The sequence below is a fragment of the Aotus nancymaae genome, unplaced genomic scaffold (assembly GCF_030222135.1).
Source record: "Aotus nancymaae isolate 86718 unplaced genomic scaffold, 86718_ANA_hifiasm-v0.15.2.pri h1tg000076l, whole genome shotgun sequence".
Lineage (NCBI taxonomy): Eukaryota > Metazoa > Chordata > Mammalia > Primates > Aotidae > Aotus > Aotus nancymaae.
This window is the reverse complement of record NW_026988491.1, coordinates 3962506-3990488: the sequence shown is the minus strand read 5'-3', so window position 1 is coordinate 3990488 and position 27983 is coordinate 3962506. Positions and strand designations below refer to the sequence as shown.

General features: G+C 44.3%; 1 protein-coding gene and 1 non-coding gene across 3 annotated transcripts in view; both read right to left on the bottom strand.

The window, feature by feature from the left end:
• Positions 1-9: 9 nt before the first annotated feature.
• KREMEN1 (kringle containing transmembrane protein 1) overlaps positions 10-27983 on the bottom strand; it is a 70137-nt gene continuing 42163 nt past the window's right edge. Inside the window, exons 4-9 of one of the 2 annotated variants that reach the window (XM_021666175.2) lie at positions 23576-23700; positions 20031-20184; positions 8663-8995; positions 7534-7743; positions 6020-6104; positions 10-4229 (exon numbers count right to left, since the gene is read on the bottom strand). In XM_021666175.2, the coding sequence (XP_021521850.2) occupies positions 4061-4229; positions 6020-6104; positions 7534-7743; positions 8663-8995; positions 20031-20184; positions 23576-23700 (1076 nt within the window). In that variant the 3' untranslated portion in view covers positions 10-4060. The remainder of the gene's footprint in view (positions 4230-6019; positions 6105-7533; positions 7744-8662; positions 8996-20030; positions 20185-23575; positions 23701-27983) is intronic. The other variant, XM_064367877.1, reaches the window with a different exon arrangement.
• LOC135271368 (U6 spliceosomal RNA) lies at positions 12151-12256 on the bottom strand. The gene has a single exon (XR_010339467.1). It is a non-coding gene; the product is annotated as a U6 spliceosomal RNA (small nuclear RNA).

Here is a 27983-nt window from a genome sequence, read left to right as displayed (position 1 = left end):
GCCCATCACTGTTTCTACAACAATGAGAATATTTATTTTTTTCCATACAGTAAAAATAACATTTTTTTCTCTTTTGTAAAAGTACCATTACATTCCACTTTCTTAAATAACAAAATCCTAAAAATATATATTAAATTGTATACAGTGCGTCACACTTCATCTTATATTTTAAAATACATGATGTTTCTATTTTATTCTCAAAGTTGCATATTAAGAGCATATTTACAAATAAAGCCTTGTCATCCAAAGTCAAAATCCCTGCTGGAAGGTGAGTTTGGATGTGGGAAGGTCTTGACGTGCATGAGCCCCACGACGGCAACTCCCCACAGGTGGGGAAGGGCCCCCCCAGTCTGTGTGTCTAAAGACCCTTCCTTTTTGAAGCAGATTTCCCTCTGACTGTCCTCCACGCCCCACTTCTGCCTCCATATCCAGCTCAGCAAGACGAAAGCCTGTGAGATGTGCCTACCAGGGGTCTGCAGGTAGAGGGTAAAGCCCTGTCACCCCTGAGCCATCCAGCCTGAGGGAGATAGCTGTGGCTGGAAGGCTTGAAAAACACCCCATACCAGGGAAGCTAAGCTGAGACCTGGCCAGGAGGTAGAACAGTGAGGAAGGTAAACAAAGACACCAGAGGAAACAATCCAGACTCCCAGGGTAGGAACAAAAGCCGACATCAAACACCACATGGGAGATCTGAAACCTAATAGTGCCAGGTGACTGGGTGGTGGGGTGGGGAGGTGCCCGTTGGAGACCTGGCCTGGTCTCAGCAGACCCGGGAGACAGTGTCTCAGAGGCCATCAGCGTATAAGTGCTCGTGAAGAGTAAGTGTGCAGTGCTGGGATGCATTGGGGCTGGGTGATGGCCTGGAGGAGGGCTCCTGCCTGGGCTGACAGTGGGGCATGTGGGTGGAGCCACACCCAGGCACACCCGTGGGTTCTGCCCGAGGGCCAGGACAGCTGAACTTACTAGTGCTTTGATCTCTGGGTTTCTGGCTGATTGGAGTCTTGAGCCAGAGCCCACTCTTCTGAAGTTACAGCAGCCTGGTTTCCTTGCTCACACCCAGAAAGGCCTTAAGCCTGTCCTGATATGGGGGACAGGGTGGGTGAAGGCACTTGGGTTCATTCCTACTTATTCTCTGCTTTGCAAGCCACTGCACAAACGGGGAGGAACAGGGCACTGTGTGCCTCCTGCCTGCCTTCTCAGAAGGGCCAAGAACACTGAGAAATGCTGCTAGAAACTAGGGGCCACAGCCGGCTGAGACACAGTAACCATGGGGAGTGACAAGATTGGCGGGTGAGGGCACACGTGCCAAGAAGGCAGGGCCTGGCGCCAGTGGGGAACAGGGGTGAGGATGGCATGCAGGCCCAGTGCCCCTGCAGCCTCCTCCCATGCTCTGTCACCTCAGGAGAGGCTTTGGGCAGGGTGCTTTCAGAGCTCCATCCACAGTGGTCCCCAAAGCCCTTCCCCCGCCTCTCCCACAGGCTTCTGCCATGTGTTCTGACATTTACTTTCCCAGGGTTACCCTCTTCCCGCCACCTCCAACGGCTACTTTATCTTGTCTAGGGAGTTTCCTAAAAGTTTAAGTGCCACCTCCTCCGTGCTCCTGGAAGCCCACATCATCTCTTCTGGGACAGTTTCTTTCTCAGGTGCTTACTTAGCTGCAGTGGCCTTCTGTGGGGTGTTGCTGACTTTCTAACTGGTTCTAACTAAGGCCATGGCCAGACTGCGGCAGGACCCAGGGCCCATGGAGATTTAGCCTGGGATGATTTGCAGCCCCCCTGCCCCCGCTGACCTGAGGCAGGTTTAGGTTTCCCGGGGCTGCTCCACGGACGGTAAGTTGATCCTGAAGGCACTGGGCCATGGCAGGGCCAGGCAGGAAGAGCAGCGCTGGGGCATCCCCAGCACCTCCCAGGCCCTCCGAGGAAGTGCCGCCCCCGCTGCAGGCTCTGACAGCACACTGGCTTGGGCAGGGCCTCCCCTGACTGAGATGTGAGGAGGGCAAGGTGGGCAGGTGGGCTGTAGGACACCCCAAAGACCAGTGGTCAGTGTCAGCCCTGGGCAACTGAACAACTGCCCCCTGGCCAGGTGACCTCTTCCTGGGGCCACATGCCACATTCCCTTTGTGCTGCACATGGATCTATTCACAGCACAGGACCTGTTGGGATGACACACACCTGACACTTGTGTTTGAGAGGAGATTCCACAAACAGCACGAATAGCTTGGCAGGGAGACTGCACATGTGGGTATGTTTCCAGAGGTCCTCCTGTGTGACAGGCCTCTTAGAGACAGAGGCCTGCGGACAGCTGCTCTTTCCAGATCAAAGCATGAAGGCTGTACTGGGCAGCTCTGTGCCCTCAGCAGGACTCCCATGGGGCCTGGGGCGGCAGTCCTGCCCCTGCCTACCTGTGACACACTGCCCGGTTTCCTTCCTCTGAAGGCCTCTCCACCTGAAGCTCTGAGCGTCTCTCCTGAACTCAGGCTGGCTAGTGTCACCTCTCCCTGTGGATACTTCCTGTGTGGCCCTCTGTCCTCCCAGGAGTGGCAGGTGCAGATGTGTTGCCAGACCCTCAGTAAGAGCCCCAGGCAGGGGCTCAGGGCTTGGGGGAGGCAGGCAAAGTGCTGCAAAGAGGAAACGCCAAGGCCAGAGGTGCAGCAAGCACCGAGGCCCGAGTGCACTGGGGAGAGGCACGTTCTGATGAGGGCCTAGGCCTGGCCAGCAGAGGCACCGGCTGCTTTTCTCAGCTGCTGTCGACAAAGCCTGCTTCCGGATGGCGAGGACTTTTAAATTAGCGATAGCACTTACTCTCCCAACTGGCAGCCACTACAGCTGTAGCTCTCAATCTCACGGCTGATCCTTGGAGGATCTCCAATTCCCAAATCCACACTGTCCTAGCACCGATCTCTGAAGTTCACCTCCCTGTCTAAGGGACAGGGTGGCATGGGGCTGGGGACAAGAGCGCTCTCCTTTCTGAGCCATTCTAAACCCCACTCAGTCCCCATAGAAGGGGCAGAGAGCACAGATGGCCCTGGGGGTGTTTTTCATCTTTTAACACAGGGGACACCATAAAGAAGGACCGCAGGTCCCATGTCTCATATTGTACTGCCTAAAGGCAAAACCACAAGATTGATACTCTCTGTTCTGAACTGAGAGTTAGCTGAGCCAATCATGGAGAGACCAAGGCCTGGCTCAGGTTCCAAAGGACTACGAGCTGCTCAGGGGCGAGGCCAATCAGCCCAATCCTGAATACTTACTGAGTGCCCATAAAAGCCTGCAGGAGAATTGGTTGTATGAGTAAATGAGTGGATGTTTTCTACGACCAAAGCTCTTCAAGCTTTCTCTGCAGCTCCATGAGCTATGGAAAGGAGAATCTAGAAAGAAGCCCATGTGTGAAAGGCATCATGTTTGATATAAATGGGGGTCACTAGATCTTATTCTCAGACCCTCCTAGGCTGGAGGAGGCCCATCCTAGTCCAGCATCTGGAGAGCAAAGCTGCCGGGGCAGCACAGACACCACCCTCTTTACACTTCGCTAATGTCCAGGAGTCCACACTTGTATGGGACCAGACCAACTCCCAAGAGTACCTGAGAGTTCTCCCTGTCTGGCCCTGTTCCAAACCATAAAGACCAGGAGAAACTGATTTGTATGTGGACAAAATAGAGAAGAAGCAAGAAAAATTAAATGTAACTAAACCTACCCACCACCTGACAGCCATCTAGAATGTACCTGAGCCCAGTGCCAGCCATGACCACCTCTGTCACCTCAGCCTCACTGTCCTGACACCCCCATTGCTAGCTAGATCAGAGAGAGAGATGGAGAGAGGGCCGGGCTCCAGGGCCTTGAGTCTCTCTCCTAAGTGCAACTGATGAAGCAGGAGGAATCCAGGCTCTGCCTTCCCTGGCAGCAGGGCGCCTCTTCCTGGTCTGTAGGAGAGCGCCCTCCGAAGAGGCCAAGGCAGAGGGAAAGGCGGGGAAGAGTCTGTCAGAGAAGAACCACAGGAGAGGTTGACCCCAGCAGCCTTGAGCTCAAGGAGGGACCTCGAGTCCTAGGCACAGTGGGGTTTTTAGTCACTCACAAGGGGATTGCGGTCATCTTGTTGACTCTGACCCTTGAGTTTCTTCTTAAAGATGGAAATCGAAGTGGAAGGCTTGTAAAAAATGCTCCAGATTTCCCCCGAAGTCCCTGGTTGATGACAATCCCTAAGGTCCCCTGAAGCAGGAACACGATGGGCTCTGTCAAGTAGAAATAATTTTTCCAACAGATCAGAACAAAGCACTCCAAACAACCTATCATCTCATGAGATGCTGTACCTATGAAAGCGGGTGGGGCAAGGTCTTGGGAAAGACCTCACAGCTACCTCTAAAGATCTGAAGGACTAGGGTGCAGCTGAAATGTGGCCTGTGGCCATCAGGGACTGAGGCCAAGTACAGCAGAGCAGAGACCACATCAGAATAACAAAGAGCTTTCTACCTAGCAGAATTCTTCAAATCTGAAAAAGTTCATCCTGAGACATTATGAATTTTCAAATTCTTTTATTTTAAATAAAAGAACTATCTTCAAATGCCATGTACCTGGAAGCCCACCTAGCTGAAACAAGAGAAAGGCAAAACTTCTCTGCTTCAAGCAGAGACCCATCTAACCTCCGGCACTGGCCTGGACTCTGTTCAGCCCCCATGGCTGCCTGGCAGGGAAGCTGCAGCTGATGTCAGAGGAGAGTCAGGCATGCACTTTAGGGCCTCAGCCATGCTGCCAGATGCTGGATGCTGTAGGAAGCATTCGGCTCTCTTGCTGCCACAGAGGATGTGGTCAGGACTGAGCCTGAGAGGCTTCCCCAGAACATGTGAATTGTGACTTTAACACACACACACAGACAAACACAGACACAGAGACATGGACACAAACTGTGTCTGTATGGGATTTTTGCAAGATATGAAGTAGAGGGGGTGGGGAGTATTCAGAATTTGGGGAGGAAATGCAAGGTAGGGTAATAGGAAGATATTTATGGCATATTAAAAACAGGAAAAAACAAAAACACAGACACATACACATACACACAGACACACACACAGAGACACACAGACACAGACATAGACACACACATAGACACAGACACAGATACACACACACACACACACACACACACATATATTAGGACATTATTTCCACTAAAAAATTTCAAGTGTAGGGTGGAGGTGACTATGTAAAGTGGTTCCAATGTGGCCAAAGGCAGCCTTCACGAGGCAATGGAAGAGCTCATATTTAATGTATAAGAAGTCTGTAGCAGAGGGCAAGTGAGACAGTGAGGAAAAAGACAGCTTTTAGTGGACATAAATTTTCAAGGACGCTGTGAAATGAGAAGAGCCTGGACTAGAAACCACAGGAAGACAGAGTGGGGGTCTAGGAAAAATTACAACAAACTCCCCTCTAAGTACACAAACATCAGTAGCATTAACAATTACCCCTTTCCTGGAAGCTGGAACTGTTAGACTTGAGTAGCAAAATTAGGGAAGGAAATTTATTTTTTCCCCAAATTGGTCAGAATTGAATGATAAAGCTTCCATAAGTTTCTTCAGTAACTGTTTTAAAATAACTGCTAAGCAATAGTTAATAAAATGTGAGAATTCTCTTCCTAAGGATGTCTCTCAATTTCTAGAAGGCATCAGGAAGTACGCATGACATTGTCCTAGATATCTTCACTCTTGCATAAAGATCTCTGTAAGGGACTGCACAAGCCAAAAAATGAAAATTGTTGCTTTTGAAGCCAGCAATGTTGCAATCCTCCTTGAAATTGTATGCTTTGGACACACAGCAAACAAAATGCCTCAAACCTTAATGAGATTTGTCCAGTTGTACATTTCACTCTACAGAGGAGGAGGAATGTCTGCTGCCTTCTGTTCCCTCAGACTGAGGCTTTGGAATCATGTGCTGATTGTACAGTTGTACCCAGACAAATGAAGCATCATAGAAAATGAACTCTGAGCCTTCCCCTTCCTGAAATCAGGGAGCTCCCTCTTGTACTCACTTGAATGTGACGTGCAGAAGTATCTTTGCTACAATGGCTGTGACTGTGAGGATGAGGAGAGTTGCCAGACCATATACTGTCCATCCTGCAAGTGCAAAAGACAGAGCTTACCAGACCTGGTTGTGGTTGGTTTTCGAAAGGAGGTCTGCTGGAATACCCAAGTGAGTAAGTCTGGCTGAGGGGCTCCCTGCAGGCCAGTGTGGCAGGGCAGCCAGCAAACCCAGCCTCAGGAGCAGCTGAGAGCCAGGCTAAGAATGGGGCCCCAGGTGTTCTGAATACTTCCCTTTGTTCTACAGTCACTCTCAGAGAGGGGCAGGCAGGATGATCCAAAGTCTACTGGACTCAGACTCTAAAGGGATGACATGCATTTTGTCTCTGCCACTGGACCCTTGTGCAACCACAGATGAGTTATGTAAACTCTTTGGGCCTCAGCTTCCTCCTCCGAGGAATGAGATGTGTGACCCATGAGATACTACTGAGATCCACAGCCAAATGAAGCACAGGAAGCGCTGGACAGGCCCTTCTCCCTGACCTTCTATGGTGGGTCCTGCAGGGACTTGGGGCAGTTTGAAAGCCTCCAGGCTAGGTCACCACTGAGGGTACTTTCCAGTTCTACCAGCTCATAAAGGCCTCACTTCCTTGACTCACTGCATCCTCAAACTCCTGGGCTCAAGCAAACCTCCTGAGTAGCTGAGACTATAGCACGTGCCACTATGCCCAGCTAATTTTTCTTTTTCTTTTCTCTTTTTGTTAAGACAGGATCTCATTCTGTCACCCAGGTTTGAGTGTAATATAATGGTGCAATCATATCTCACTGCATTCTTGGACTCCAGGGCTCCTCCTATCTCAACCTCCTAACTAGCTGGGAACACAAGTGCACACCACCACACCCAGCTAATTTTTTAATTTTTTGTAGAGTTAGGGTCTCCCGATGTTACTCAGGCAGGTCTTGAAATCCTGACCTCAAGCAATCCTCCTGCCTTGGCCTCCCAAAGTGCTGGGATTACAGGCATGAGCCCATGCGCCTGGTCTGCATGGCTTTTCTTCATAGCTGTTATCATTATCTGATTTTTATTTTGCTTTCCATCTTTCTCCTCTCATTTATATGCTACAGAGGGGTATGGATTGTGTTTGGTTCACTACATAATCCAGTGCCCAGAACACTGCCTGGCACCACTGAAGCACTTATATATCTTTTGAATGAATGAGTGAGTGAGTGAATGAATGGAGTTCTTGCAAATGCCAATGGATGTAGGTAGTTTCAATGTGGGGCTCTAGAAAGATAATCTCAATGTGAGAAAATACGGGATTAGCTGATTAGTCACAATGTACAAAAGGCATACTTGCCTAATCTTTGGAGGTTAGCACTTTTTCCTTCGGACTAAGGAACCAAGCTAATAAGAAAATTTCCCTCAAAAGCCAGGACAGACTACGGGTCAGAGTCAATATCCCAACCTGCCTTTGAATGAGAAACACCCACGTACTTTTGTCTTTATAACTGTCAAGAGCGCTACCTTCAACTCTGTGGCTTCCAGCCCCTATGGGTGGCACCCAGGAATTGCTACCTGGGACAGTCTGAGGTGGGTGGCTGGGGCTGGTGGTGATGACATAGAGGACTTTGGAGGACCGGGCAGCGCTGACACTGAGGTTGGCCTGCTCTGTGATCACCTCGGCCACCGTCTGGTTGACAGCGGGCCTCTCCTGTGGCAGTTCTTCCTTGATAGCTGGAAGAAAAAAACAAATTAACTGGGAAGAGGGCTATGGAGACAACAAAGAGCTGTGCAGGAGGAGAGCATGAGTGATGAAGAAAAGACCTCCTTCTCTGACTCCATTCTGTGTGCAATTCCCTCCATGGGTGGGTCCTACCAGCGCCAAAACAGAACCTGTCAGGCTCTCACCCTTTAGGAGGCAGAAGGATGAAGCTGTCAACTTCACAGTTCATGGCTAGTCTCATCTCAGACACCTGGGTGTGCTTTACAGGTTCTCTGCCCCTGCACTTGGCAGCTATGGCTCCCTATGCCTGGAAGGTTCTCTTCTTTCCTATTGATCCAAATCCTGCCTGTTCCTCAAGACTGTCCCACCTGCAGAGGAGGCCTCTTCCCATGGTTCTCCTGGAGCACACACTACCTTAACCTGTCTTGAGGTTTGTTATCCAGGACAAAGACAAGGTTTCACACACCTTCTGTGTTTCTTGTGTCCTGGCAAAGATATGTGCCCAGCATACATGTGTTCACACTACAGAGGCAGAGAGTGGCTCCACTTTGGCAGGGTTTGAAGAAAGATGGCAAGCCAGTCTTTTGGAATTAGCTAAGATGTTTAGAGGCAGGAGGATGGACCAGATGACCTTTTGAGAACCTTCCAATTGTCCCAATCTCAGTTGTTCCTTTTAGTTATTCTGTTTCTTTATTCTTTTAACCCTCCCGTGAAAACTGTCATTAGACTTACTAAAATAGCCAAATTGACAGGTTTTCGCCTCTTTTCTGTCCGGTGAAACATAAACGAGTTATGAAATGGGGGTGATCTGCAAGTTGAGTCAGTAGTTCCTGAGGCCCAATCAGGAACTGCCCATGTCTCAAGGGTGAGGAACAGAAGCCCAAGGCACGTGGGCCCTGAATAGCCCCCAAGGAGACAAGGATATCTTACCTTTGTATAAAACAGCAAATCCCTGGGCCTGATTGATGCGATCAGAGAAGAAATACAAGATGACGAAGTCCAGAGAGACATTGAAGGATAGAGGTGGGCGGCTCCTCCCGTGGAAGCGGGCTAGGACACGGTGGGTGTAGCCGTCCAGAAGCTCCACCATGTCCGCCGAGTCTCTGATGTCAAATAGGGGGAAGCTAAAATGGATGCGGGAGGCCCCCGGAACCCGGATGGTCCAGTAGCAGACCCTCCCTGTAGCATAGGTGTCAGGGAAGTCAGGGGAATAGACCACAGAAGACATGGCTGAGTAGTTCCCACCGCAGGAGCCGACGAGAGCTGTAGGAGAGAAAGAGACACCACGCCCTCAGTCTGGGCCTCTGCCACAGGCGTGCTTCCAGCACCAAGGCACTACGCTTCCTAATGAGCAGGATCCCATTTAGGACATTGTTTCTATCTATAAAACCAGACAGTCTTATGTTTCAGGATGTAGTCACAAAATGAATTGCTGAGACTGGACAAATGACTGTGGAGATGTTTTCCCCCCAAGAGACCTTAGAATTAGCACACAGCACAGTGGTGTGGCCTAGGTTGGGGCTGGGCTGGAGTCAGAGAGTCTGGATTTGAGACTGGCAGGGCCAAGTGAGGGCAGGGGCGGCACTTCACTCGTGGGCCTCTTGTTTCTCTCAGTTTCAGGGCTGGAAAGAGCACCACCTGCTCCTGTATGACGGGAATGTGTGACGGCACATGAGACAAAGCACACGACCCACTCAGGCCTCTCTGCAGGGGAGCCACCCGATGAGGTAAAGTCGCCAAAAGAGAAGGGCTTTACAGCTGCTCGTGCATCCCCGATCCCCTTGCAATGCTCCCTGAGGGGCCACGTTTTCAAGCAGGGAAACTGAGGCACAATAAATGACTTTATGCAGTGAGGAAACATGCTAGATTCTGACCACTCTGTACTGAGCACATTTGATTTCTCTGGACTCCTGTTTTTGATAGGTTCTAGAAAGGGGATGCAGGGATTTCCTGTCTTACACTGTGAAATCTAAACAACCTCTTAGAACTTAAACTCCTTGGGAGGGAGTATAGGGCTAGGATTTAAAAAGCAGGCTTTGGGGGAGTTCTTCCCTTTAGGAAGAAGAAAATAACAAGCAGGCTGGGTGCAGCGGCTCACGCCTGTAATCCCAGCCCTTTGGGAGGCCGAGGCGGGTGGATCACCTGAGGTCAGGAGTTTGAGACCAGCCTGACCAATATCATGAAACCCTGTCTCTACTAAAAATACAAAAATAAGTCAGGCATGGTGGTGTGCGACTGTAGTTCCAGCTACTAGGGAAGCTAAGACAGGAGAATTGCTTGAACCCAGGAAGCAAAGGCTGCAGTGAGCCAAGATCACGCCATTGCACTCCAGCCTGGGCAACAGAGCGAGACTCCGTCTCAAAACAACATCAACAAGCGAATGCTGCTTCTAGCCTAACAATGAGAAAAAGTTTAAAACTCAGAAAGCTGAGGTCTCGTGACAACCAGGGGAACTTAATTCTACAAAATCAAAAGCCCACCAAGGAGAGTCAGGCCACACAAATAGTTTCGTCTTTGAGAGAAGACAGAAGGAAGAGGTGACTGCCAGAGAAGTAACCAGAAAGCACTAAAATTTTAACAAACTCTTAAAGGCTGAGAGTGAGTGAGTGTCTCAGCTTTAGGGCAACTGGGAGTCCCAGACACAATGGGCATTTTGCACTCACTTGCGAGCTTTTCTGCACAGACTCCACTCAGTGCTCTCACAAGTAACTAGGGTTGGGCAGCAAACCACAATTCCCCTGTGTGGCATGAGTGTGCAGGAGGTGACAGGCTGCTGGGGGACAAGCATGAAATATTGCCCACTTCCTCCTCTTTGTACCTGCAGGAGGGGACTCTTCTCTCAAAGAAAGTAAAAGCCTTCAGCTGCTAGGAGAGGAAAAGCAAATCCTCTTACTCTTAGGGCCACTGAAAACGGGCAGAAGCAAAATCTGTTTGCCTCTGGGGGAAGGAGGGAGAAATTCTTCCTGTTAAAGTAACCAAGTGAAGATCCGCTGCTTCTGGAGGAAGAGCAGAAGCAAAAGCCATTGGTCCCTGGTTGCCTTGAGCCCCCCGCCCTTTTTTTTTTTGAGATGGAGTCTTGCTCTGTTGCCAGGCTGAAGTGCAGTGGGGTGATCTTGGCTCACTGCAGTCTCCACCTGCTGGGTTCACACGATTCCCCTGCCTCAGACTCCGGAACACTCAGGACCACAGGTGCACATCACAACGCCCGGCTAGTTTTTTGTATTTTTAGAAGAGACAGGGTTTCACCATGTTGGACAGGATGGTCTTGATTGCCTGACCTCATGATCTGCCCACCTCAGCCTCCCAAAGTGCTGGAATTACAGGCATGAGCCACCACACCTGGCCCGCCTTGAGCCCTCTTGAGCCCAAGATCCTGCAGCCAATGCAAAGTAGAGCTCTACTACTCCCGGAGGGAAGGCAGGAAATTCTCTTTTCCAAGATCTACCACAGACACAAGGCAGTGTTTGGCTGCCAGAGAGAGAAGGGTGTGGGAATGCTAACAAGACCTCAGGCTGGTGGCCTTTTCACATCCTGTCTAAGACTGAGGACAGGGCAGGACAACCAAGAACTAGCCCCATGACCTCACCATGAGTACAGCCAGGTAACAAGCAGCAATAGCCTACCACTGAGGGAGGGTGGAGAAAGAGCTCCTCTTTGGCACAGGCATGTGAGAACACCTCAAAGCTGAGGATGGAACAGGACTACTGAGGAAAACACATGGGTACCCTAGGCTTCACACTAAGCACAAACTGATAGCAGGAGGAATTTAAAGCCTAATGTGCATTGAGAGTAGTGACAGAAACAACCCAGCTCAACCTCTGACAGTCTGGCTCAGTCCCTATACTATGCAGATCTGCCCAAGTGTAAACACTATCTCAGTCCCTAGTGTTCTTCTATACATAGTGTATGACAGTCAATAAAAAAATTACAACATACATATAAAAGCAAGGGTGGGAAGGGGGAAAGACTTATTGTTAAGCGATAAAACAATCTACAGAACTAGACTCAATAATGACCCAGATGCTAGAATTATCAGACAGAGACTACACGATGAATACAGTAAAGAATCTACTGGAGGCGAGGCATGTGGCTAATGCCTGTAATCCCAACACTTTGAGAGGCCAAGGCAGGAGGATCTCTTGAGGCTAGGAGTTCAAAACCAGCCTGAGTAACACAGTGAGAACCCATCTCTACAAAAATTTTAAAATTAGCCAGGCATGGTGGTGTGTGCCTGTAGTCCCAGCTACTCAGGATGCTGAAGGAGGAAGATCACTTGAGCCCAGGAGGTCAAGGCTGCAGAGAGCTTTGATTGCACGATTGCACTCCAGCCTGGGTGACAGAGTGAGACCTTGTCTCTTTTTTTAAAAAAAGACTCTACTGGAAATCAAATAATATTGGTGATGAATTCTTTTTTTTTTTTAATTATAGAATGCTTCATGAATTTGCATGTCATCCTTGCAAGGGGCCATGCTAATCTACTCTGTTTTGTTCCAATTTTAGTATATGTGCTGCTGAAACAACCACTGAAGAATTCCTTTGGTGGGCTAATCAGCAGACTAGACATAGCTGAGGAAAGAATCAATAAACTTGACAGGTCAATAGACTTTATCCCCAAATGAAACAAAGGAGAAAACAAAATGAAACAAAGAGAACAGAGCACCCAACAGCTATAGGACAATATCAAATGGTCTAACATATGTGTAACTGATGTGCCAAAAGAAGAAAATAAGAATGGAGCAGAAGAAATATTTGAAGAAATAATGGTGAAAAATGTTCCAAAATCAATACAAGGTAACAAACTACAGCCTCAAGAATCTCAGCAAACCCAAGCAAACCAACAAAAAATTAAAAATTAAAACAAAAGCAAAAAAAAAAAAAAAGAAGAAGAAGAAAGAAACCAAGTAACAAACAAAGAAGACACACCTGGACACATCATAGTTAAACGTTGAAAACCAGTCTGGGCATGGTGGCTCATGCCTGTAATCCTAGCACTTTGGGAGGCCAAGTCAAGAGGATTGCTTGAGCCTAGGAGTTCAAGACCAGTTTGGGTAACATAGAGAGACCTTGTCTCTACACAAAATTCAAAACGTAGCTGGGTATGGTGGTATATGCCTGTAGTCCCAGCTACTCAGGAGGCTAAGGCAGGAGGATTGCTTGAGCCCAGGATGTCAAGGCTGCAGTGGGCCATGATTGCACTACCGCACTCTAGCCTGGGTGACGGAACAAGACCCCGTCTCAAAACAAAACAAAACAAAAACAAAAAAAAGTTGAAAACCAAAAACAAAGATAAAATCTGGAAGGCAGGCAGGGAAGGGGAAAAGATTACATACAGGGGAGTAAACATAGAGCAGACATCTCTATAAACTATACAAGTCACAAGAATATGGAGCAACATCTTTGAAGTACTGAAAGAAAAATGCTGTCAGCACAGAAATCAATACCCAGCAAAAATTACTACAAAAAATGAAGGTGAAATAAAGCTTTTAAAAACAAAAGCTGAATGAAGCCATTGATAGTCAACCCATAGTAGAGAAACTGCTAAAGGAATTTCTTTAGGGCAAAGGAATATACCAGATGGCAAATACAAATATGAAAAGATGTTCAATATCATTGGTAATTAGATAAATGCAAATTAAAACCACAATGAGATACTACTACATACCTACTAGAATGGATCACGTTTAAAAACAGATCGCACAAAAGTATCTGTAGCTGGAGAGAATGTGGAACAAATGGAAATCTTACTATTGTTGGTGAGAATGCAAAATGGCACATCCACTTTGGAAAATAGTTGGCATTGACTTATAATGCTAAATATGCACTTAGCACATGATCCAGCAATCCCACTCCTAGGTATGTAAGAGAAATGACAACATATGTCCGCATAAGCACCTGTACTTGGATGTTTATAGCAGCTTTATCATAGATGGACCAATGTTTATCAATTGGTGAATGGATGAACAAGTTTCGATACATCTGTACAAAGGAATGTTTCTTAGCAATAGAAAGGACTGATACAGGCAACAACATAGGTGAATCATAAAGCATTATTCTAAGGGACAGAAGCCAGAAGCTAGATACAAATGGTTAAACGCTGTGATTCCATTTATATGATATTCTGCAAAATACAAAACTATATGAACAGAATACAGATCAGTTGTTGCTGAGGAGTTGGGTTGGAGAAGGGAACTGAACACAAAGGAGCAGAGGGAACTTCTGAGATGATAAAAATGACCTAATCTTGATTGCTTAGATTTTTGTCAAATCCCACTGAACTATACAACTGAAGGTGATTTTTACTGCATGTAAATTATACCTAAAATTAAAACCTAATTTAAGAAAAAATCAGGCTGAGTGCAGTGGCTCACGCCCATAATCCCAAGACTTTGGGAGGCCAAGGCAGGCTTATCACCTGAGGTTGGGAGTTTGAGATCAGTCTGACCAACATAGAGAGACCCTGTCTCTACTAAAAATATGAAATCAGTCGGGCATGGTGGTGCGTGCCTATAATCCCAGCTACTCAAGAGGCTGAGGCAGGAGAATCACTTGAATCTGGGAGGTGGAGGTTGCGGTGAGTTGAGATCACACCATTGCACTCCAGCCTGGACAACAAGAGCGAAACTCAGTAAATAAATAAATAAATAAGCTTTGGAGAAAGACTTCCTGAGTTCTAATCCTGACTTCACCATGTATAACTATGAATTTGAGCAGATTCTGAACCTCTGTGTATTTCAGTTTATTAATCTATAAAATGAAAATCATAATAGTTTCTCTCTCATGGGGTCATGAGAATTAGCATGAGTAATGCTTATAAAGGGTTTAGTATAAGATGTGGCACACAGTATAAGCTCTGTAAGTGTTGGCTATTCCATTTTTACTATTATTTGAAAGAATAAAGTATCCAGCTTAAACTGGTAGTTTTCAATAGCAAGGGCAGACCTTAAACCTAAAACTTTGGATTCCATGCTGACAGCACATCTAATTCAGCAATTTTGAGAATAAACAGATGATACTTATGATAGATTATTAAAAATCAGTGATAATCCAACAGGAAACTTGAAATACAGTAGTCAAGACCTTATTTTTTGAAGGAGAGATTAGCCTGACATATACAATCTGGATGAGTGGAGGGCCCAGGATAGACTTGGGCAAGCCCTCCATGGCAGGGAGCTGGTGTCCTCCTGCCTTCTGTGATTTCTATTCAATCTTCCTGCTCCTCCTCAATGCTAGCTGAGTCCACTTCTTTGGGAAAAAGCCTCAGGCACCAGTCAGGACAGGCAGCTTCCCTGAGCCCCAGCTGAGTGCTTGGCTTCTAGACAGAAATGATAATGGGCGTGTCTCAGGATACAAACCTCAACCACATGGGTCCCGGCCATGAATCAGATCCCACTCAGGATGGAAAGATTCCACTCTTTCTTGATACCCAAGAAAAACAGCTGGTACCATACTTCATCAATTCTAACAGATACGTTTTAATCTTTAAAACTGGGATGTATCTTTTACTCAATGCATGCCATTGTTAAACTGGAAATTTTTTCCCTTAATGATGTATAAAATAATGTTGCACCTCAGAACTGAGGCATCTTAGAGTCTATGAAATACAGCTGCTAACACAGTCCCAGGAGCCAGACCCTACCCATCCTTAGACCCTCAATCATTTTCATAATTAATCTCTTCCCTTCCCACTAAAATATAAGTTCCATGAAGACAGAATCTTTATCTGTGGGACTTTGGGCAAATTACTGAACTTTTATGAGCCTCGGTTTTCTCATCTGTAAAATAAGCATAACAGTACCTGCTTCACAGTGCTGTGAGAATAAGGGAGACAATGGATGTAAACTGAATAGCACAGGGCCCTGTCAATGATAAGTGTTCAACTAATGCTACAAAATGAGGCCCAATCCAGACGACTGACTCCTCCCTTCAGGGCCTGCAAGCTGAGGGAGTCCCAAGAGGCCAGCCTGGGCAGTCCCTGTGACCCACTGTTGATTCTGACCTACATGTTCTTCTATTTGGTTCTGTTAATTCAATAAATTATAATCCGAGGGGTAACAGAGGCTTTGAAGCCCCCGTCAGTGTTGTGTTTACACACAACACACAGCTCACCTCAATGACCTCTCCAAGTCCATGAGAGCTTGCTGAAAAATCAGCCAGAGAATCTGTGACAAATTACTTCATGTAGCAATGATGACCAAGCAGACAGCTTCTGCCAGCTGCCCCTCACCCCCCACCCTCGCTAGCCCCGTCATCTCTCTCCCGAAGAGTAAACAGAGCTTGAGTGCTTCTAGTGCAGAGGAGCCTGGGTATTCCTCTAATCAGCAGAGGACAGGAAGACCTCGCTGACACACTGACTGAGACCCAGATTCGAGACACACTGGTAGCAGGGCCTCATATTCTGGGAAATAGACTGTAACCTGGTCATTTCTCACTATCTAACTTCGCCAATATCTTTAGGGAGACGTCTTCACCCTCCCAAATCATGGAACAGTCTGTGGTCACCATCCAAAGTGCTCAGCCTTGTTCAATGAGTCATAAGGGGCGGTACTTGAGCTATGCAAACTATTTCACTCTCTACCAGACAAACCTTATTTTTTAGATGAAATCTCACTCTGTCGCCTAGGCTGGAGTGCAATGCGTGATTTCAGCTCACTGCAACCTCTGCCTCTCAGGTTGAAGTGATTTTCCTGCCTCAGCCTCCCACGTAACTGAAATTACAGGCCTGGGCACCCAAGCCCGGCCTCTAGATGCACCTTTAGAGAATGTTTCTACAGTGCTGCATTGTGAGTTACAGAACTGGCTATTGTCAGGGCTCCTGTAGTCCACACACATCTGGGCCTCTGGAGGATGCCGTGAGCAGCCTCTCAGAATGCCAGCCTTCTTAGTCCTTGAGCAAGTGCAGGCCAGAAAGGGCAGCTTCTGGAAAGCTGCACAAGGGGCCAATGTGGTAATAATGAGAACTGGGAATACTTTATTCATATACCTTTAAAGCATAAAACTGGATCCATTATTATAATCTATTTTACTTTGTTAATAAAAGGGCTTTTAGCTGCTGAAAATAGAAAAATTTCAAATGTGGCAAACCATGGTTTGAATCCTGGCTGTGGCACTTACTAGCACAGACAAATGACTTCATCTTTTGATCCATAGTTTTCTTATCAACAGGGCTGCTACAAGGATTAAATAACATAAAATACACAAAAGCGCGTGGCATCAAGTCTAGCACACAGCATGCACTCAAAAAAATAGCAATAATTTTTGTTGTAATTAATTCATTTTAGTGCATTTTTATGGGAGGACCAGTACTATTTCCTAGTAGTACCAAAGATGCTACTTCATACATACTTTAGGGATCATTTCTACAGTGCTGCATTTAAAATTTAATCCAAATTATTTCTACTTGACACCCCCAGTAAAGGCATTATACTAAAGAAAACATAATTTTATCTGCCACACAGCAGATGCACAATGAAAATGTGCTAAATGAAAGATTGTCATATAAAACCTATATTCTATTTTTTCTTGATCTAAAATCTACCATTTTAACCATTTTAAAATACAGATGACTTACAATGGGGCTATGTCCCAATAAATCCATTGTAAATTGAAAATATCTTAAGTCAAAAATGCATTTAATTATCTGATAAACCTACCGTAAAGTTGAAAAATCCTAAATTGACTATCTTAAGTCGGGGACCATCTGTATATGAATCAGTGGTATTTAGCATATTCACAATGGTGTACAACCATCATCCCTATCTAATTCCTGAACGTTTCATCACCGTGAAAAGAAAATCTGTACCTATTAAGAAGTCACTCCATATTCTTCCCCTTTCCCCAGCCCTTGGCAACCAGGAATCTGGCTTCTGTTTATGTAGATTTGCCTATTCTGGACATTTCATATAAATGGGATCATAAAATATGTAGCCCTTTGCATCTGGTTCTTTCCTTTAGGATAATGGTTTCAAGGTTCATCCATGTTGTAGCATGCATCAGTACTTTATTTTTGTGGTTGAATAATATTCCATCAAATGGATATCCACTTTGTTTATCCATTCATCAGCTGATGGACATTTGGGTTGCTGCTGCTTTTTGGCTATTATGAATAATGTTGCTAGGAGCATTGGTATGTATGTTTTTTGTGGAAACATGTTTTCATTTCTCTCAGGTATATACCTAAGAGTGGAATTGCTGGGTCATACAGTTATTCTCTGCTTCACATTTTGAGGAAATGCCAGACTGTTTTCTTTTTTTTAACATAATAAAAAAAGTCAGAACTCTTGAGTCAGCTAGACTGTTTTCTAAAGCAGCTGTACCATTTTACATTCCTACCAGCAATGTATGAGGGTTCCAATTTCTCCATATATCTGTGAACACTCATTTTCCATTTTTTAATTGACATTGCATTCTATTTAAAGTAGAAAAACAGGTAGTAAACCCTCACACTCTACTCCTGTTTCCTCTCTAGCACCTCTCTAGTGGCTTCTTGGCAGTGTGAATCCCAGCAAGTTATTTATCCTGTCCATGTCATAAGGCTCTCTTCTGTGAAATGAGAGTAATCACAATAACCCCTACTTCAGAAGGGTGCCAAGAGGACCTAATGTGATAATTTAGAGAAAGCCTTCATACATACTAGGTACACAAAAAATGTTTATTTCCTTTTCACTTAAGAATATACCAGGCATTTTGCAAGCTCAGAAAACTTACTCTCCTGAGTTAGAGTGTTAAGGCAGAGAATCTTACAATAATGAACTCTAGAACAAAAGGTTAAACAAATGTGCAGTGCATAATTATTTGCCAACTAAGCATTAGCAAGATTCCTTAATCATTAGCCAAAGTTCGGTCTTTAGCCAAAACAAAGGTATCAAACTAAGCATTGGTCTGGACATAACAGGATGTATAGGAAGCAACTGGCAATCTCCAATGGGCACACTTAGCTAAAAAAAACCAAATGACTGTGAGTTCTGTTCATTAATCCTTCCCCCATCTTCCCACCCCAAATACAAACACACTTTAGACAATGTCTAAGCTATAACATGCAAAAGGCTCAGTTACAAACCTGGGCTGGGTTTTACAGTCACCATATATAGTGGGTGAACTGTGTCCCCCAGAAAGATATGTTCAAGTCCTAACACCTGGTCCCTGTGAATGTTATGTAACTGAGTTAGGATGAGCCTATACTAAATCCAATGATTGGTTCCTTTTAAGGAGACACACAGAGACGCACACACACAGACACACACAGAGGGAAGATGGCCATGCAAAGGAGAAGGCAGAGATTGGAGTGGTGCAGCCAACAAATGCCAAGGATCTCCCACAACCACCAGAAGTGGGGAAGGCTACTTTGGAGAGAGCACAGCCCTGCTGACACCTCAATATTGGACTTCTAGCCTCCAGAACTGTCAGAGAATGAATTTTCATTGTTTTAAGCCATCCAGTTTGTGATAATTTGTTATGGAAGCCCTAGGAAACTAATAGACCATATGACATTTTTGCTCAAAACTGGCCACACTACCTGGTTGAGATTTCAGGAGTGTACCTCCTCTAGCCTAAAGGTTAAAGATACCACAGACACTGGAGTATTTCTTGGTAATCTCAAGCCTTTTATTTTGTCTGCCTCCACTATCTTGAAATCTGGTGCTGCACTAGTGCTGTAACTCTCATAAAGTCTCACTGCCACTGAGTGGATGCTGGTGGATTACGACGAGGAATCAGTTGGCTCAGTGGTTAGAACACGATGTTGGTGAGGTCAAGACCCTGGGTCCACTCCCATTCTGAAAACACTTGGCCCCTGGCCAGCATCTCACAAATTCGGCAGTTTAGAGAGAAGGTGGGTCAGGGCAAACCCAATGCCAGGCCTGGAAAAACAACTTAGAGCTATGTTCTCTTCTCAGGTGTATCACAATAAGATGTAAATCCCAAATGCCAATAAAAAAGAAGGAAAAAGGGCTTGGAAATTATATTAAAGCAAGAGGATAATAAAGCTGATACTGAATTGTTATATTAGTGTCTATGGAAAGGTTATAATTTCCAGGTTGTGTAAGTATCACACAATAGGCCATGTTGCATCAAACCATTTGGCATGACTGTAGCTAATCACTTGTTAAGTGTCTGTTCTCCCTTCTACAAGGCTGGGGCTAGTCTTCATGCATTGTGCTATATTCCCAGGATGTAGTCACAAGTATTGCCCATTGCCAAGTGAATGAATGAACGCATGTAAGGGAGGGAGGGTGGGCAGGCTCCTTGCTCTGGTCCAAGGGTTCCTGTGCCTTGGGCAGTGATGAGCACAGGGCATACTCACTATCAAAAAGGATGATCCTGCCGTCACCACCACACGGTTGGGTGTGATCCCCGAAGCAGACGCTGTTGCATTCGGTACTGGCTGCCTCCCCGTACTTCCAGTAATCAGGATTGTTTCCACAGAAGCAAGCATAGCCTGACTCCATCCCAGCAAACTGCCACAACAGAGAAGCAGCACACGGTAAGCATGATTAGGGATGTCAGATGGTGGGAAGAAGCCTGGCAGGGTGGGCTTCCAGCAGTCAGCTTCATCTTCCCAGGGACCCTTCCCCTGGGGCCTCCTGCTTCTTCGACTCTTGTAACACTTAATTCCAAGCTGACCAATAAGTACGTAGCCACCACTGTATTTTCCTGTCAGCAAGCATCCCTTTTTAATGTTTGTGTTTCTACTGCACTTAAGTAAGTTTTAAGAGGGAGAAAATCTTATAAACTTCAAACATGAGTAACAGCTAAACATTTTATTGACTGTTTACTATGTGTCAGGTAGTGAGTGCTTTATGGCTAACCCTCAAGGCCCCATTTTACAATTTGGTTTTTATATTACTACATAGTATTTTGGTATATAATTCTGTACATTTTAACACTTGTATAGATTTGTGCAACCACAGCCAGGCATGGTAGCTTACGCCCATAATCCGAGCACTTTGGGAGTGTGAAGCAGATGGATCACTTGAGATCAGGAGTTAGAGACCAGTCTGGTCAACAAGGTGATACCCCGTCTCTACTAAAAATATAAAACATAAAAATTAGCTGGGCATGGTGGTGGGCACTTGTAATCCCAGCTACTTGGGAGGCTAAGGCAGAATTGCTTGAACCCGGGAGGTGGATGTTGCAGTGAGCCGAGATTGCTCTGTTGCATGCAACCTGGGCAACAGAGTGAGACTCTGTCTCAAAGAAAAAAAAAAAAAAGATTTGTGCAACCACCAGTACAATCAGGGATTCCGAACAGATGCATTACCCCGATAATTTTCTTTGCACTATTGCTTTATAGGCCCCCTCCCCCAGAACCCCTGGCAACCACTGAACCATCTTCCATTATCATAGTTTTGTCTTTTCGAGAATGTCATATATATGGAATCATACAGTATGTAATCTTTCTGAGACTGGCTTCTTTCAGTCAGCATAATGTCTTTGAGGTTCATCCAAACTGGTGTTTGTATCAATAGTTTACTCCTTCTTATTGCTGAGCAGAGTTCGTTGTACGGATGTATCACAGCTTGTTTATCTGTTGGGCTGTTTCTAGTTATTCATGATTATGAATAGAACTGCTATAAGCATTTGTGTAGAGATTTTTATGTGAATATAAGTTTTCATTTCTCTAGGGTAACAACTAGGAATGGAGTTTCTAGGTCATATGGTAGATATATATTTAACTTTATAAAAAAGTGCCAAACTTTTCCAGAATGACTATAGACAGAATGACTTTAGATCCACACCAACAATTTATGAAAGTCCCACTTGTTCTGTATCCTTGTCAGCACTTGTTATTTTCAGTATACTTTATTTTAGCCATTCTAATAGGTATGTAGTAGTATCTCATTGCAGTTTTAATTAGCATTACCTTAATGGCTAATGATGTTGACTACCTTTTCTTTTTCTTTTTTTTTGAGATGGAGTCTCACTGTGTCACCCAGGCTGGAGTGCAGTGGTATGATGTTGGCTCACTGCAACCTCCGCCTCCCAAGTTCACATGATTGTCATGCCTCAGCCTCCTGATTAAGTGAGACTACAGGTGCACGACCATGCCCAGATAATTTTTGTATTTTTAGTAGAGACAAGGTTTTGCCATGTTCACCAGGCTGGTCTCAAACTCCTGACCTCAAGTGACCCTCCTGCCTTGGCCTCTCAAAGTGCTGGGATTACAGGCGTGAGCCACCCATGCCCAGACAACTATCTTTTCATGTGCTCATTTGCCATCTGTATATCCTCTCTAGCAAAGTAGCTGTTCAAGTCTTTTGCCCATTTTTAAATTGCTTTTTTTTTTTTGTTCGTTTTGTTTTTTTACTGTTGAGTTGTTCGGCTTTTTTTTAAATTATACACATTATGGATACAAGTCCTTTGTCACATATGTGATTTGCAACTATTTTCTCCCAGGCTATAGTGTGTCTTTCATTCTATTAAAAGTATCTTTCACAGAGCAAGATCTTTAAATTTTGGTGAAGTCCAGATTAAAATGTACCAATTTTTTTTCATCATGGGTCATGCTTTTGGTGTCTCATGTAAGAACTTTTTGCCTAAACTTAGGTCATGAAGATTTTCTCTTATATTTTCTTCTAGAAGTTTTATAGTTCTACATCTTAGAGTTAGATCTAGGATCCATTTTGAGTTCGGTATGTAGTCTTGTGTTTAAATTCTTTCAACTGGCATACTGTTTTAAAGATTCATCCATGTGGTGTGTATCAGCATGTCTTAATATGTCTCTTCTTTTTATTGCTGAGTGGTATTCCACAGTATGGATATATTATACTTTGTTTCTCCATTCATCAGTTAATGGATGTTTAGATTATTTACAGTTTGGAGCTATTATGAATAATGCTGCTATGAACATTCATGTATAAGTCTTTGTGTGAACACAGGTTTTAATTTATCTTGGGTAACTATCCAGGTGTGATATTGCTGAGTTTTAAGGTATATGCATATTTAACTTTAAAAGAAACTTTAAGATCTTTCTTCAGAGAGGCTGTAGCATTTTACATTCCTACTAGCAGTCTATGAGAGTTTCAGTTGCTCCACATCCTTATCAGTTCTTAGTATTTTAAGTATTAACTTCAGACATTCTGAAGTAGTGTGCAGTGGTATCTCATTGTGGTTTTAATTTGTATTTCCCTGACAAATATTGGTGATGCTGAGCATCTCTTTGTGTGGTTAATAGCCATCTATATATTTTTAGAGGATAAAATGTCTCTTCAAATTTTTTGCTCACTTTAAAAATCAAGTTATCTTATTGTTGAGCTGTAAGTGTTCTTTATATATTCTGCATACAAGTCCTTTATCAGATATATATTTAACAACTACTTTCTCCTGGTCTGTGGCCTGCCTTTCATATTCTTAACTCTATTTTTTGAAGATAATATTTTCACCAACTTTTAAAAATGATTTGTGTCCAATTTAAGAAATCTTTGTCTAACCCAATATTTTAGGATTTTATTTTTCTAGAAGTTTAGTTGTTTTAGCTTTTTAAAAAATTGAAACGTAATTCACATAACATTCACTGTTTCAGTGTATATTTCAGTGGTTGTTGGTATAGTCACTGTGTTGTGCAATCACCACCATCTAATTCCAGAACATTCGTAACCCCGAAAAGAAACTCTGTACTGATTAGTAGTTAGTACCAATTCCTCCCGCCTCCCACCATCTGGCAACCACTAACCTACTTTCTATCTCTATGAATTTGCCTATTCTAGACAATTCATTTAAGTGGAATCCTACAATATGTGGTCTTTTGTGTCTGGCTTATTTTATTTAGCACTTATTTTTAAGTTATCTCAGCAAAATGCATGTACAGCTTTATATTTTTCTATAGTTACTTGGCCACAGAGTCATCACCTTGAACCTCTGACTCCGACAAAAACTGATGCAAGTTTGTATGGTGAGTTTGTTGGACGTTTTACTGGTGCCAGTTAGAGGAGGTGGGTTTCCATGATCCTTGTAGCAGCCAAGGTTTCCGGGCACTAGAGAAAAAAGAAAAACAAAAGAATGTCACAACATCTGGCTGTGAAACACCAAGAAGGAAAAGCAATTTGTGGTAAGTACTTTCATCTCAGCCAGTATTTCCACTCCTGAGGTACAAATAAACAATAAGCAACCAGCTTTAAAAATGGAAGCCTTAGTGTCCTCTGATAAATACCATGTTTTTGTTTTATTTTGAAGAGGAGGTGAGACCTAGGTCTATCTTTAACTAACCAAATACTTAAGAAAAAAAAAACTGCTTAATATTGATAGGATTTAGTACTGAAGAGAACTAGGAACAATTTTCTAAGAACAGAAAGACTCCAATAATGTAAATTATGTTTCAGAGTTACCAGAGGGTAGGAAAAGCCCTCAGAAGCCCATTATCCTATATCTTCTATGTAAGCCCCCAATTCCTTAAAAAATTCCACAAGTGGGTTTCCTCAAGGACTTTTGGTGAGTATATTAGTTTCCTAAAGCTGCTAGGACAAATTACCACAAACCTAGTGGCTTAAAATAACATAAATTTATTATTTTTCAGTTCTGGAGGTCAGGAGTATTAAGTGGGGTTTATGGAGCTAAACTCAAGGTGTTACTTAGCAAAGCCAAGCTCCTCCTGGAGGCTCAAGGGGATAATCTTTGGAGGCTCAAGGGAACATCTTTGGAGGGCCATTCTTCAGCCCACCACACCGAGCATATTAATGTTTCACAGCCACACATCAGATGATTTGGTCTAGTAGAAAAAGCTGTAGCTGAGAACAAAGAAAGCTAGATTATATGTACGAACTCTGGTAGACACCTTTCAAAAAAAGGACTTCAATGATTCTGCTATGCACTAGATGTTTGCAAAGCCCTGTGACACCTGGTCTCTGCCCTGGCACAGAGCAACTCTCTGGGAATTTTCTGGTTGACCAGAGCATCTCTCGTTCTAATGAGGCAACTTTTGGTAGGCTCCTCAATAGCTTCAGGATGGGGGTTGGTCAAGAGAAAGATCAAACCATGATTAAAAGCTTGGAACTTTCAGTCCCACACCCCCACATCCTCTAGGGAGGGGAGAGAGTCTAGAAATTCAGTTAATAATCAATCATGCCTATGTAATGAAGCCATCATTAAAATTCCTAAAAGATACAGTTTGGAGAGTTTCTGGGTTGGTGAACACACATCTGTGCCAGGTATGGTGAACTCCACAAGAACAGAAGCTCCTGTGTACAGGATCCTTCCTGACCTCACCCTATATATCTCTTCATCTGCAGTTCACCTATAGCCTTTTAATTTTTTTATTATTGAATTGAGATGGGGTCTTACTATGTTGCTCAGGCTGGTCTCGAATTCCTAGGCTCAAGAGATCCTCCTGCTTCAGCCTTCCAAAGTGCTGGGATTACAGGTATGAGCCACCATGCCCAGCCACACCTATATTCTTTATAATAAACTGGTAAGTATAAGTGTTTCCCTATGTTTTGTGAGCTATTATAGCAAATTCTCAAACCAGAGGAGGAGGTTGTGGGAACTCCCACTTTGTAGCTAAGTTGGGGCCCACTCCTTGTAACTGGCATCTGAAGTGGGGGGCAGTCTTGTGGGACTGAGTTAGGTAATACCATAACTTAATTGTAGGACTCCCAGGTGGTGTCTGGAGACTTGGAGAATTGGCTGGTTTGAGACAAATCCATCCATTTGGTGTCAGAAGAGAAGTGTATGAATGTATGGGAAAAGATCTTTCCCCCAATGTTCCCTAAAATTAATATACTGAAGCCTGAATTCCCAATATGAAGGTATTTGGAGGTGAGGCCTTTGAGAGGTCATTAGGTTTAGATGAGGTTATGAGGGTTGAGCCCCCATGATAGGATCACTGTCCTTATATGAGGAAGAGACCAGAACTCCTTCTCTCTCTGCAGCAAGAAGGTAGCCCTCAGCAAACCAGAAAGAAAGGCCTCAACAGGCACCGAGCTACCAGTACCTTGACCTGGGACTTCCCAGCCCCCAGAACTGTGAGAAATAAATGTCTGTTGTTTAAGCCACCCACTCTATGGTATTTTGTTACAGCAGCCCAAACTGCCTAAGAAAGATCCCCCCTTCCTGGTATTCATGCCCTTTTATAATCTCCTCCCCCTGAGTGTGGGCTGGACTGCTGATGTGCTTCTGACCAGTAGAATGTGGCAAAGTTGATGGGATGTCACTTCTGGGATTAGGTTACAAAAGATTATGACTTCATCTTGCTTGCAGACTTCTATTGTTTTCTTGCTTTATATATTTCTTTTTTTTTCTTTTTTTAAGCCTATGGCTTTATATATTTCTATGAAGCAATATCATGCCAGAGGCTGTGTGGTAAGGAACTGAGGGTGGCCTTCAGCCAACATCCAGCAAGAAACAGAATTTCACCCAATGGTCCACAAATAACTAAATCCTACCAATAACTATGTGAGGTTGCAAGTGGATCTTTCCTCAGTTGAGCCTTCAGATGAGACTCCAGCCCTGGCAGACACCTGGATTGCAGCTTTGTGAGAGATCTTGAAGCAGGATCTTGCTAAGTCATACCCCAGATTTCCTGACCCATGGAATGAATGTATGAGATAATAAACTTGTGTTGTTTTAAGCCACTAAGTTTTGAAGTAATTTGTTAGGCAGTAATAGATCATTAATATGCCTTATAATACTAAATATAGCTTATAGCTTTATTGAGTAAAGAAATCAATTCATCATGGGTCACGGACAGTGAATCTCTATGGACCTTAGTTTTCCATCTATCAGCTGAAGTCCTTTCCTTTTCTCCATTTGTTCCTCATGGTTTATATAACTGAAGATACAACAAAACACACATGAGGCCTGGTCTCAGAAGCACTTCTAGGTCAGCTGAGAGTTATATATCATACAATTCCAAAGTGACAGCCATATAGACTCTGAGATAGCATTTTTTTTCCTTGATGTTTCAGACTGGAAAACAGCATAGTGTAGTTTAATAAGCTTTATATCCACATTAGTTTTTTGGGCATATAAAAATATATTCATGTGTATGTGTACATGTACACACACACACATTTTAACCAGCTCATTTTAAATTGGCAGGAAGTACCTCTGTTAACCTAAAGATTCACCCCTCCCCCTCTAAGCCAAATGCTTATCTTTCTCCCTTGCGTCACACATGGTTCAAATATAACAAATGTGGCTTACCACACAAAAGTTAAAATGCATCCTTCGGAAACAAACTAAATCTCTATAGTAGCAAATGTAAACAGAAAAGCTCTATGCACTAGGAGTCCAGGGTTCGGGTGGCGGGGGTTGGCTTGGGAATGTCTGGGTTTTAGGGTTTAAACAACTGCAATGAGTCAAGCTTCTCTAGTCAAGAGCATATGATATAAACTGAGTTTGTTAAAGGGATCTTGTGCATGGAAACCTGAGCCAGGCATTTAACGGTTCTTAATAAGAGCTACTTGATGATGATCATCTTGGCCATTTACTCTGATTTTTGTCTCATTTATTCCATTATGCTTATAAGTAAGCATGTTATTACGTATTAGTTTACAGAGAGCCTAAGGCATATAATCATATGTTAAGGTTAGATATAAACAAGGTCATGGCTTGCATTAACGCAGCTGGAACCTCTAAGCTTTATTAATTTGTTGAGCAAATCCAGGTGGTTTGTGTTCCAATGGGACAGTGAGGTCTTGAAACACATCATGAAGTAGATCAATGGGAATCAGACCAAAGCCTACTGCCCTTCTATCCCATTTGAATTTCAACGGCCTAAGGTATCAAACTTGCCCCCCAAGGCAATGACTTGCCAATTGTGACACTGTCAATTCTACCTCCTACAATATCACATACATCTGCCCTTGCCTTTCTGTTCACACTGCCACTTCTCCAGTTTGGGTCACCGTCTCCTGTCACTTAGACCACTGCATCAGACTCCTATTCTGTCTCCATTTCTAGGCTTACCCTACTCTAATCTAGTTAACACACTGCAACCAGAATAATCTTTATAGTACATTCCAGACAGAAGAGCAAAGGCCTGAGGCAAGAAAGATTGTGGCCTTGGCAGGAACTACAAGAAGTGAGCGTGACTGGTGGCAGAGAAAGGGAAAAGCAGCAGCAGCTGGAGAGGTAAGTGGAGCCCTTCCCCAAACCCTCAAAGCTCTCTGGTTGCCCCTAAGATAAAGTCCAAACTTTCTCACACGGTATACAAAGACCCACCCCATCTGTGCTGCTCCTCCTTCCCCTCTCCCTCCACCATGACCTCTCTACCCTTTAGTTCACATTCTATACAGAGGCCAAACTGTAGAGTATTTGCAAG